Source organism: Podarcis bocagei (genome assembly GCF_964188305.1).
Source record: "Podarcis bocagei genome assembly, chromosome: 1".
NCBI classification, from domain to species: domain Eukaryota; kingdom Metazoa; phylum Chordata; class Lepidosauria; order Squamata; family Lacertidae; genus Podarcis; species Podarcis bocagei.
In genome coordinates this window covers 116389932-116402904 of record NC_138125.1, presented here as the reverse complement: position 1 = coordinate 116402904, position 12973 = coordinate 116389932, and the positions used below count along the sequence as shown (strand labels likewise).

Here is a 12973-nt window from a genome sequence, read left to right as displayed (position 1 = left end):
CATCTCTTCATTAAACGGTGCAATAGGAATATCAAATCACAATGGCTGGAATTCAAAATAGCATTGAGGCAATCATTCCATCCGTGGAAGCAGTTCTATTTGCCAGGTGGGAAGATCTCCCTTCTCCTCCCACCATGCACTGTTTGGGGGGTTATTCTGACCCCCAAGAGCCAATTTGGAGGGGAGCAGGTGGGAAGGAGAGGGGGGATGGGGTCCCATTCTGCTAGTAGGGCACATTGCAATGGTTCCCTCTGCCAGGATTGTTTAGATGAATCCTGCACAACAAGTCTTCGCTGCAACTGTATGAAAAAAAGAATTGCTAGGGAGAAGTGGGCTGATTTCTTGGCACCCTTATAAATGACTGACAGGTGCCATAGTGTTATATCACTGCCACATCCAATAACCTAGGTACACACTGCTGGGTTGAGCCAATGAGGGGCCCTTTCTAAGCTTCTGGGATCTTGACCAGTGCCCAGCCTGGATGATCTCTAGCACCAGAGCTCCTGCCAAAAATGAGGGGATATAAATAAACTTTAAAGTGTCAATACCAGCTTCAAGTGAGGGCTGGGAACCCTTCACTCGTGATTTTGCTTCTCTTCTGTCCCTCGTGCCTTCTGGAAGCACTGAAATCACACTGATGGAAATTTCTGCATTGTATCATGCGCAATACCGGCTTGGGAGTCTGCCATGAGATCTTGCAGGAAAGCAATGCCTGAAAGCCTGCTCAAATATTTTCTCCTTCCGAGTTTTAGGTGTTTGTTCCTATACCACCAGCTTACCTGGTCTGGATGTGAAAGTTGTTTGTAGTCCCGGTGTGCTCATAGTCATGGATTGTAGCTGCAAAGATCATTGCTAATATTTCCAGTTCGGTGAGCCAGTGCTAGTCAACAACAACAAAACCTTCCATCATATGAAGTACAAATAGTTCATCTCTGGCTAAGTTGTTTTGTCTTATAGAATCCTACTCTTTCTTAATACAGAGCAGGGATGGGGAACTTGATGTCCTCCAGATGTTGAGGGCTACAACTCCCATTGTCCATGACAGAGCCGACCCACCCGTGAGATTGGGTGAAGTGGCTGCTTCAGGCAGCACCATTTAAGGGGCATCACCCGGCTCTGCCACCCAGCCTTGCAGCTTGTCTCTCTGGCCTCTAGGGGCAGAGAGGAACTGGTAGCAGAGCTCTGTGGAAAACTCCACCTCCACCCAATGAGGGAGACTCCTTACAGAGTTGGTGTCCCCATAGTGGGGGCGTTTTGCCTCAGGTTCTGAGACATCTTGGGCTGCCCCAGTCCCTGACCATTGGCTATGCTGGTTGGGGCCGAGGGGAGCTGCAGTCCAAGAAGATTTGGAGGGTCACAGGTTCCCCACTACCGGCTTAGCCTGTCTTTGTGCTATCATACTCCCATACGGCAAGAAAGGTTGCAGGAAGTGGTCCATAACCTTCGCACTTATCCATGTTGTCTTAAACCTCAAACCACATATACCTCAAGACACCATATAGCTTTCCTAGCATCTTGCTCCTCATTCATTTCTGCTATGAATAAATAGCCAAGGATAAAAGGTTCAGGCTGGCATTCTGTTAGTCTCTGGGTGGAGAGAGAGCTTTTTAAAAAAATGCATGGACCATGAGAGAGTTGGCTACCAACAAAAGCTTTATTTTAGTGACTCCAAAGTCATAGTCAAATGCTGAGTCAAATGCTGACAGTGCCTAGAAGCAGGCTGCCTTTGAGCATCCCTAAAGGTGCTGTGGGTGAAACCACAGAGCCTAGGACTTGCTGATCAGAAGGTCGGTGGTTCGAATCCCCACGACGGGGTGAGCTCCCGTTCCTCGGTCCCTGCTCCTGCCAACCTAGCAGTTCGAAAGCACGTCAAAGTGCAAGTAAATAAATAGGTACTGCTCCGGCGGGAAGGTAAACGGCGTTTCCATGTGCTGCTCTGGTTCGCCAGAAGTGGCTTAGTCATGCTGGCCACATGACCCGGAAGCTGTACGCCAGCTCTCTCGGCCAGTAAAGCGAGATGAGCACCGCAACCCCAGAGTCGGTCATGACTGGACCTAATGGTCAGGGGTCCCTTTACCTTTAAAGGTGTTCTTTGGATTGTGGCCTCTGGTTTGCCTACCCCTAAAAAAACATATATATTTGCAGTATGTCTCCTGCCAGTGTTCACTAATAGGTTGCATTATGTCACCACGTCCCGATCCTCTGGGCTCAGACCAGTTCATTATTTCTTACCATGATCCCCGTAAGAAGCATGATGCAATGCACAGTGTGGGTAACATCAGCTGCGTGGATTAAGTTGTGGTAAGGGTTTCGGTGTTTGCTGTAGCCAGTTTCCAACGCTTCTCCAAACAAAATAAGGCTAGGAACAGGGATCTGCAAGAGGCAAGCACAAGTAATAATCACCAGGGTCACCAGATTTGAGGGTGCTAATTCTGCCATGGAGACTCTTGAGAGTCCCATGGACTGCAAGAAGGTCAAACCTATCCATTCTGAAGGAAATCAGCCCTGAGTGCTCACTGGAAGGACAGATCGTGAAGCTGAGGCTCCAATACTTTGGCCACCTCATGAGAAGAGAAGACTCCCTGGAAAAGACCCTGATGTTGGGAAAGATAGAGGGCACAAGGAGAAGGGGACGACAGAGGACGAGATGGTTGGACAGTGTTCTCGAAGCTACCAGCATGAGTTTGACCAAATTGTGGGAGGCAGTGGAAGACAGGAGTGCCTGGCGTGCTCTCGTCCATGGGGTCACGAAGAGTTATGACTAAACGACTAAACAACAACAACAACAACAACAACAAATTCTGCCATGCCATCTTCCATCCTGAGTTTTCAGCCAGCATGTATGCAACCGGTACCTACAGATAGGACATTTAGCAGCAACCCATAATCCTCCTGTGCTGAGACGGACAACAGGTGACAGGTTGTGATTTTTTCCTTGATTTTATTGTTTTGTCCTTTTGTAAACCACCTTGAGGTTGTTGGTTTTTTTGTTTTTGTTTTTACAGTCAAGCGGCATATAAATTTTATGATAATTTAATCACAATACACAAGTGTTTACACAGAGTATTTAGCAACAAATAAATAAATAAATAAATAAATAAATAAATAAATAACATGAAATAACTTCCTTTGGGTGTGTCTATGTGCAAAATGTTTCTTTGCAAGTTAACAATATGCCATAATTCCCATATCTGGTATCTTATAGCAGTTGTATATAACAAAGCAATCAACACAAATATAATATGGCCTGCATATTCAATAACAAAACAATATGGATGTAAGTAATCACCACGCCATTCAGATTCTCCATAAATAAGGATAAAAAAGACCCTAGAGGAGGGAAGAAGAGAGAAATAAAAAGCGAAAAAGAAAAACGAGAAGAGAAGTGAAAAGACAAGAAGAAAGAAAAAGAGAGAGAAATGATAATATAATTATCTTACTCAAATTACTTAACATGCCATTGAATTTCATCTTGTCCTTTGTCATTCCAGTAATGAAAAGAATAAATAAATATTTTCTAGTTCTCTGTAAAGAAATCATATGCCTGCTTTCCCTTCTCTGGCATATGTTTAGGTGTGGGTAGATGTGGCAGTTCTTTAAGGGATAGCCTCTTACCTTGAAACGGTTCATTAGATCATATCTGGTAAATAATTCATACATCATAAATTTCAGGCTGTGTCCCCCACTTGCATCATTTAGGGCAAACACGTCAAACGACCATTTATCAACATCCTGTAAGAGAATTTTGGGGAAAGGGGATAATTAAGGATTTGCATACATTCCCCACCGATAGGAGACAGAAAATTCAGGGGAGGGGCAGCAATTAAACTCTGTTTCATTCAAGCAACAAGCACCATTTGAGAATAATGTATGGCGAATCTTCAATGTTCAACATTGTTTATGAAGTAATTTGCACTCAATAACCTGTTTCCCTGACATCCCATAATTGTCAGGGAATCATATTGGCACCAGAAATGTTCTTACCGCAGGTCTTTAGTCTCTTGCAGTCCCCAACTTGCTCTGGGCTGAAAACCAAAACGCGTGTGGCAAAGGATTCTTGCTAGACTGTGATTCCTCATAATATAGATTTTGCGACTGTTTATTTGAAAAACACCCTCACCTCAAAACCTTTCTGCATATAAGCTACCACTTTCTGCATATAAGCTACCACTTCAAGTTAGAAGAAATCACAGGGTGGGGGTAGCCTTGCTGAAAAAGAAAACCTGAAGGAGCGTCTTCACCCCCATCGTTCAGCCCAGATACTGAGGTCCAGCTCTGAGGGTCTTCTGGCAGTTCTCTCACTGCAAGAAGTAAGGTTCCAGGGAACCAGGCAGAGGTGCCCACCCTTTGGAGCACCCTCTCATCAGGTGTCAAGGAAATAAACAACTATCTGACTTTTAGAAGACATCTGAAGGCAACCCTGTTTAGGGAACTTTTTAATGTTTGATGCTTTATTATGTTTTTAATATTCTGCTGGGAGCTGCCCAGTGTGGCTGGGGAAACCCAGCCAGATGGGCGGGGGTATAAATAAGTTGTTGTTGTTGTTACTGAAACAATAGCAACAATTACCTTTTTGAACAACACCTCTCAAAACAAATACATCTTACCATTCCAATAATACCTAGATTTCATCACAACTAAGCGGAAGAAGCCATACAATCACAAACCTTTTGTGAAAGCGGAAAAAAAAACATTTCCTTGCGTGTGTATTTCATACTGAAATGCTTAGGAAATGGTTCGCTCAAACAAGGGGTCAAGCTCAAGGCAGCATGGCCATTGGTCAGTAATGTGGGAAACTGTAGCGCAACAACACCTGGAGGACGCCACGTTGGGGCTGGTTGTACTATATTCCAGTAGCTAGAATATATGGGTGGGATCCAGCTCCTCGAGCCCCATCACAAGGACTTCTGTTTGAGCAATGGGGCTTCCCAAGCAGCACGTGTTAGAATTCCTGCTCCTTGATTGCAGTCATGGGATTTTTTTCTATCACATGAGGTTGTATGTTTTGACTCCACAGAGTGGGAAGGGACGGAGACAGGATGTTTGTGTTCCTGTGTTCCGTGAAGTGGGACTATTGTCCTTTGTTTTTCCTCTTTGCTGTCTGATGCTAGAGAGAGAGGGAGCCATGTTGCAGTGCTCCGTGTGTGTTTAGATGTAAATAAAGTAGATTAGCCAAAATATTGAGTTGCTGAGGTCTGTTACGCAAGCTGCGGAGAGTCTGTGGATCCCTAAGTGTGCCGGTGTCTGTTGGCATTGGTCGCTGTGATGTTCGGGCAGAAGAAAGCTTTTGAAGCTCCTGAACGAAAGACCAGGAGGGAGAGAACATGCCAGTCAGGCATGTGTCTCTGCCAGGGTCCTACTCGAGTGTAGAACGACCTCCTGACAGCACGTGTGGGATGGAGAGCGGGATCATTCAATCAGGAAGGCCAAATTGCTTGCGCTGCCCAAAGCAACATTTTCTCTTATAGCAAATATTTTTATGTTGCTTTCACTTACACCTGCAGTTGCAATCACAGTTTGTGCTCGTATATTTTTTGGTACATATTACCTGGGTGTAGAAATGCATTGCAAAATTTGGGGACGTTTGCATTTTGGCACGTGGTTGTTTTGGTACACGTGCATTTAAAGGCAAACCGACCTAATTTGCACTTTCTGAAACTGCACTTCTCCCAAATCCCTACCTTGTAGTAAAATCCACAAACTGATCTCACCTTAAAAGCTAACATCACTTCAGCTGGATAGGCCAAGCCGACCATGCTAGAGGTCTTTCGATACATTCTAGAAGAAAAGAAGCGTAAATGAAACAGCACCTGAAAACTAATGGTGATGTGTTTATGCTTTGGGAACAGTTCTGGAAAAGTTCCCCTTGCAAATTGAAGTTTGAAATTCGATATAAAAAGACCCTTAAAATCTTGTGAAAGATGGGAGCCAAAAATGTTTGCTCCTGAAAGCAAGGGAAGGCATACGCCAACTTACAATAGAATTTGTTGATATTTATATCTGATCTCTGCATTTTATGCCAATGTCCTTTCAACAGTGCCACATGCTTATCTGTTTTTAAGATAACACTTTCTTGGTCAATGTGTGGTCAAACAGAATTTTAATGTTCTGTCTTTTTTAAAAAAACAAAACATTTTTTTCATAAGTTACATTTATTACTGAACAATTGTATTCCTGTTCAACAAAACAATTCCCACTCACCCAACATCAATGTTTATAACTCAATTTATATACAATTACATTTTAAGGTTTCGTTTTATCTAATTTCACCCTCTCTAACATGTTTCTTAATATATTCTGCGGTTTTCTTACACTTCAAACCCTGCTGTGGTCTTCGCATATGGGAAACAACTTTTGAAGACAGATCTGAAATCTTACTAAGTGCAAAGGCGGAACATTAAGTTTCTAGTCTATATAAAGAATTTTAATGTTCCGTCTTAGCACTTAGCAAGATTTCAGACCTGTCTTCAAATGATCGTTACAAAGAGGACTAAAACAAATGAACTAACCCACCCATGAAGAAAAGAAATGTAAGATGCTACAAGCTTAACAATGGCCTGGCTTGAACATCATGGTAAGCCAAAGTATGGCTTAATACGGTTTAGGAACATAAGACAGACCACTGATCAGTCAAGCTCAGTGTTGTCTGCTGGCAGACTCTCTTAAGGGTTTCTCGGGGAAGACTTTACTAGTCTGCTCAGAGATGCCAAAGGGGTCTTTCATACTCAAGTCAGATGCTCTATCACTGAGCTATGCCACGTCCTCCTTGTTCTTATAAAGCCAGAACTCACCTTTCTACAAAAATCCCTGCTTGTACAGCATGCACAATGCTTCGAAACTTTGGTTTCTCCTCTGGCCTCCTTTTGGTCATCCCCATTTTCCTCGTGAAGGTGGACGCCAACCAATCCCGTACTTCCAGCGGGACTGCATCTGACTGGATATCCGACAGCTCATCCTCTGTATCCAAGAGTCTCCTGTAAATATATATCGGGTGCATGAATCAGTATAGAAGATCTGCAGACTTCAGAATAGGAAGGGGAAAATATGGACCAGGCGCTCAAAGCTCTTAGCTAAACCCAACCTTAGCTAAACCCAACCTGCAGCAGTTAAATGCAGTATTCCATAATTCTGGATTGTGGTACAGAAAAGAACATAAAAAGAGGTCTAGTGGATCAGGCCAAAGGCCTACCTAATCCCATATCCTGTTTTCAGACTGGTCAGTTTTCTGTTTTGTTTTTTAAATGACAATAAAGATTTATTTTAAAACAAGGTATTATAATACAGCTGGAGAAAAGTAGGTTATTTCAGAATTAATAAGCTAGTTTGCTGAATTCGTTTCACAGAGGTTTTTCGGTTTTTTAGTTTGTTCCCTTTCGGAGGCGGCGCTTTCCTTCAGGTAAGGTAAAGGGACCCCTAGCCATTAGGTCCAGTCGTGACTGACTCTGGGGTTGCGGCACTCATCTCGCTTTATTGGCGGAGGAAGCCAGCGTACAGCTTCCGGGTCATGTGGCCAGCATGACTAAGCCGCTTCTACCCACCCCTTTAACAAATCCAACTCCTAACTTTCAGTAATAGTCTTAAGGGCTCACAACCCCCCCCCTTCCTTAACTGGGTTTTGGGAGTCTCTTCCTTCCTCAGAAGACTGGTCTTCCAGACTGGTCAATTTATGGGAACCCTGCAAGAAACACCTCAGCACAACAGTGCATCCCCACTTAAGAATGCCTTAAATGTGCTTAATAGAATAAAATAAGATCAACATCATTATGATCTAGACCATCATTAAATGGAAAATATAAGCACCTGACTGACGAAGATTGAAATCTTATCAGCAGCGTATCCCCAAATATCAAAAACAACTTTATCAGCACCTGAGACCATCCTCAGCCCGATAAACAACAAACATTACAATCTTCGTTGATAATCTTGCATGCTCATTTTAGGTTTCAAGACGGTTTCCTTTGGTATTCTGTTATATTCAGTTCCATTATATACTTTGCTGATGTTCCATCATCTACTCCAGGAAATGAATAATGAAGTGGGCATGAAGAGCTGCCCTGACTCTCTTCTCAGCTTGAAGAACTGATTACCTTGCCTTTCTCCAACATTGTTTGCTCTCGAAGGCCCACTTCTGCTTGGGAGAAGCAGCAGCTCAGGAGCACTTCAGCTAGCAAATGGGAAATAATATTTGAAGGACTTTGCTGTTATGATAATGGAATGATCGGCTACAAAATAGGAGGCGGGCAAGGAGGAAATAATCTAAGGCCCTGGTCAGAGGATCGCAACCAAATTAAGACTACTTCAGTTGTGTTTTTGAGGACTACTTTTATAAGTATCTTGCCCATATATTTGGGGTGGGGGTGGGACTTTCTACCTGTGGTGGAACATACTTCACCATACTTCAGCCAGCATGGCCATACTGGCAGGGAGTTAAGAGGGTCTTGGTGCTCACCCACACCATACATTTAAAGGCAACCCTTTAAGGCACTCTTGGGGGAGGGACTCCCTCCACCGCCAAGAATCCTAGGAATCACAGTTTGTTAAGGGTGCTGTTATGTACTGAGTTGAATAGGATCCAAAATGCAGCAGTCTGATTGGTCCTAGAACAATATTATTCAGAATGCAGCAGTCTGATTGGTCCTAGAACAATAGGGTCCAGAATGCAGCAGTCTGATTGGTCCACAGGAGCCACCCAATCCAGCTCCAGGTGGAAGTGAATCCGCAACCTGATTGGCCTACAGGAGAATCCTGGAATTAGCCAATCACATGGGGCCCATTGTGTAAATAATGTATATAAAGCAGACATTCTGGGGGAACATTCACTCCTCCTCAACACTATGAGCTGAATAAAGAGCATGAAATCCACTCTCGACTCGGAGTATATTTCACTGCTGTGGACTGTAGCTCTGTGTGGTGGAAACAGCAGTTCCCAAGATTCCTTGAGCGAAGTCATGTGTTTTAAATGTTTCAATATATGGTGAGGATCTCGCCATAGTCCTAAAAATCTGGAGGGCACCTGGTTGGCGGAGGCTGTCATGGAAATGTCTGAGCATAAAAAAGGGGAAGAACTTCTTTTAGCTTATTCGTCTTCTTCTTTTTCATCCTCCTCTTTTTTCCCGTTTATGATCTTCCTCTTCTCTTTGTGACAAATTTGTGTCTAATGAGACCTCAGTAGTAATTCAAGCGAAAGGTTAAGAGAAAATCTAATTCCAAGGTGTTATTTGTTTCCTGGAAATTCAGTTACATCAAATGCATGCTGTGAGGTGCTGGAAGTGACTAAAAGACCTCCGCCTTCTCTTCAGCGGACACTGCAGGCAACCCCTCTATTATTGCTAATTATGGCAGGGCCTTGCCCATGGAGGCAGACTGGTGAAGCAGCTGGCCTCAGGTGGCACATGGTAAAATGCAAATAGCAGGCAACATATCATTACTGTATTTAATTGTTGTGCATCAGTGTACACACAAATGATTAGGGACACAATTCTTCACCAGGCATCAAAACATCTTGGCCCATCTCTGCATATCCTCAACGAGCCACAATAGTTGACTTGTCTGACTCCAAACCTAGCTGGCTCTTAAATGGAGGATTTGTCCATTTCAGTTCTCTCGATTTCTCCTTTTTCTAATCTTAAATTCTACATTTTCTATATTTCTGCAGCAATTCGGGGGGGGGGACATCTTCGTGAAAATTCTTTAGCATTTCAGCGTCAATTTCTCCCAATAAACACAATTTTGTATGGATCTACACACTGGGGCGGGGGGGGGGGCTCTATAAATAACTCAGAAATTAAATCATTATAACCACTGGCGGAGGAAGAGGGGGGTGGGGAGCGCACCACCCCTGGCAGCACGATCCTGGTGGGGTTCCATCGCGGCTGTGCCCCCACCCGTGCTGGGCACCCCGCCCCCGTAGGTGGTGTGCCACGCCACCAGGATGCGCGCCAGCCCCGCCTATTTTCTGCCCCCGGTGCTAGAGCATGAAGCTCCGCCACTGATTATAACAGAAGGAGAAAAAATGCTATGGAATATCACTTTTTTTTTTTTTTGCTCTCCAGCGCCATCTGGTGCTGCATGTTTACAAGAAATTAAAAATGCTTTTTCTTTACTACACTAATGTAGTGGGAAGTGGGAAGCCTGTGGCTTTTGCGGAGATTGATCGACTACAACACCCATAACCTTAGGCCATTGGGTTGCGCTGGCTGGGGCTGGTGGGAGTTGGAGTCCTGCAACCTGTGGGAGGTCCACAGGTTTGCCACCCCTGCTTTTAGGGGGTTTCAAGATAGGCTTCTCTCATTCTTTACAGGAATGTGTTACAATCCCACACTTTGGGATATACAGGTGCCCAGCAGCCCCAGCTCCAGGCCAGCAACATTCTCAGCTCCAGATCTGTGTTCTTCTTGTATGCAGCTGGTCAGAAGCATTAAGATACAAATGATGGCTACAGCACAGACCCTCTGAGTGTCCCTATTTTCCAGGGACAGTCCTGGATTTACAGATGCCATCCTGGTTTCTAAATAATAATAATAATAATAATAATAATAATAATAATAATAATAACAACAACAACAACAACAACAACAACAACAACAACAACAATAACAACAACAACAAAAATAATAATATATTTATACCCCACCCATCTGGCTGGGCTTCCCCAGCCACTCTGGGTGGCTTCCAACAAAATATTAAAATACAGTAATGCATCAAACATTAAAAGCTTCCCTAAACAGAATATCCTGCTTTCCCTTAGGACGTCCCTATTTTCACCAGAGCAATGTTGGAGCATGTGGTGAGATGTTCCTAATTTCATTGGAGAACTCTTGGAGGGTATGGAGTTATGCGACCTCTGAGCCAAGGAGATAAGTAACTATACAACATTCAGAAGACATTTGAAGGCAGCCCTGTATAAGGAAGTTTTTTTAAAAAAAATAATTAATGTTTTATTATGTTTTTATATATGTTGGAAGCCACCCAGAGAGGATGGGGCAACTCAGTCAGATGGGTGGAGTATACTACTACTACTACTACTACTACTACTACTACTATTGAATAGGATGTCCCTATTTTCATCAGAGAAATGTTGGAGGGTATGCTACAGTTACAAATTTTAAATGTAAAGTTTCCAATCAAAGAAACTTAAAGTTTGGAATTACTTTGAATCAAATGCATTTCATATCTGCTGCCTCCCCCAACCTTCAGTAACAGGAAAAATACAATCAGGCCTTATTGATTTTTCCACTAAAAGCTATTACTTTCTAGGCAAGTGGGAAACACACATATTAAACACATAACGGGGTCTGGACTAGCCAATTGTTACCCATTCTTATTTTGCTAGCTGGGGACTCCTGAAAATTTAACTCTTGTGACACAGGCCAGGGATTTACCTAGGCAAGTGCTCCCCAAATGCATCGAAGCGCTAGGCTGGAGGAACTGTGTAAAATGTTTCATTTGAATGTTCTCCTTGAATTTTTGGGAATATTTTAACAGTTCCCATTTGTGGTAATATAGCAGATGTTTTAGAAGAACGAAGAAGCAGAGGAGGGACAGTGGGGACTTTGCAAACCAGTCTGAATGATGCATTTTGATATCCGGCTATATTAAAAAGATCTGGGGAGCTACTTAATCAAAGTACATTCAGAACATTCTGAACCACATGATCTGGAAGCACATCTTTGAGACTAAAAGTTTCAGAAGTGCAGCGTGAATTATTTACTTTAGCTCAATGTAGGGCCCCTGTTCCAAGCAGAAAATGCATGAATGTCACTTTGCAAAGCCAGTTATTTCATAGGGAATGTTTCTATGAGGTGAGAAATCTGTCATTCTTCCATGCTCCTTCGATTCTTAAATAAATTCAGAAGTATTTTAATATTTAGAAGATGGATGTTTCTCGGGGAGAATCAGTGAAGCCATTTCAGGCACTGGAGTTTCTGCCTAGAAATAACTATATTGTGCAGAGTGCTCAACTGGGATCTGGGAGACCCAGGTTTAAATCTCTACTCTGTCACGAAGCTACAACATGCCGCCACATATACTCACCTCAGTAAGAAACTTATTTTGACAATGGCTTCATTTTTCAGCTTGCGGCAGTATCTTACAGAAAGGCACATAGTACACACAGGTGGCTGCTTGAATCAGTTGGGGTGAGGGGGCCAACCAGTGTTGCCCCCATGCTGATGAAGAAGAAAGGCTGGCCATTGTGACCTCATGTTGACCCTGCCTGCCAGAAGAGTGACAGGATCATGTCCCCTACAGCTGATTCTGCCTACCTAAAGGAGGAGCGGCCCCATGTGCCCCTCCCACAGTTAGTATGGTATATTAGAATAATGGGCCAGGATTTGGGAAATCAAGGATCAAATACTCACTCGGCGTTGAGGATAACCTTGGGCCTATCACAGTCTGAACCTAATCTACCTCACAGGGATAAACAGGAAGGGGGAGAGCCCAAGCTTTATATGTCACCTGGAACTCCTCGAGTGAAAGGTAAGATCTAGATGTAATAATATGAATATAAATAACAGTAATAGCAATAGTTATGTTACACAAAGCTCCAATCTCTGAGGGGTGAGAGACTCCAGGGCTTCCAAGCACAGGAACAAAATCTTAGGAACCGAGGTCCCTTTGCTGCCACCCCCAAATATTTGAGGGTGCCAGGGCCCCCCAAAGTTGAGGGGAATTCTCATTCAAATGATGTTTGTGTGCCATGTCATGTGATCGATTATGGTATGCATGGTCCCCTCCAATATTTTATTCAAGTTGACACCCTTGGTTCTAAGTGCTTTTCCAGGGTTCAGTTTTCTTTGAGTGAAGGTCAGTTGAAAACTGTGGTGTCTTTAGAGTCAATATGGTTTTATTTACACATATAGCATAGGATGGGAAGGGAGCTCACGACATTAACACCCCACAAGGACTTGTTCCTCAATTTGCAACAGCTTTAGATCCAGCACAGAGCATGTCTCTGTCTCCTTCCAGCTCTCAT

At 43.4% G+C, this 12973-nt stretch overlaps 1 protein-coding gene across 5 annotated transcripts in view; it reads right to left on the bottom strand.

Annotated features, from left to right (window-relative positions):
* Positions 1–12973, bottom strand: part of PDE1A (phosphodiesterase 1A) — a 143501-nt gene that overhangs the window by 23431 nt on the left and 107097 nt on the right. For 4 of the 5 annotated variants that reach the window (XM_081169797.1, XM_081169801.1, XM_081169799.1 and 1 more), the window contains exons 3-7: positions 6792–6974; positions 5712–5778; positions 3616–3732; positions 2233–2373; positions 780–880 (exon numbers count right to left, since the gene is read on the bottom strand). In XM_081169797.1, the coding sequence (XP_081025923.1) occupies positions 780–880; positions 2233–2373; positions 3616–3732; positions 5712–5778; positions 6792–6974 (609 nt within the window). Of the gene's footprint in view, positions 1–779; positions 881–2232; positions 2374–3615; positions 3733–5711; positions 5779–6791; positions 6975–12033; positions 12187–12973 lie in introns of those variants that run through there. The other variant, XM_081169800.1, reaches the window with a different exon arrangement.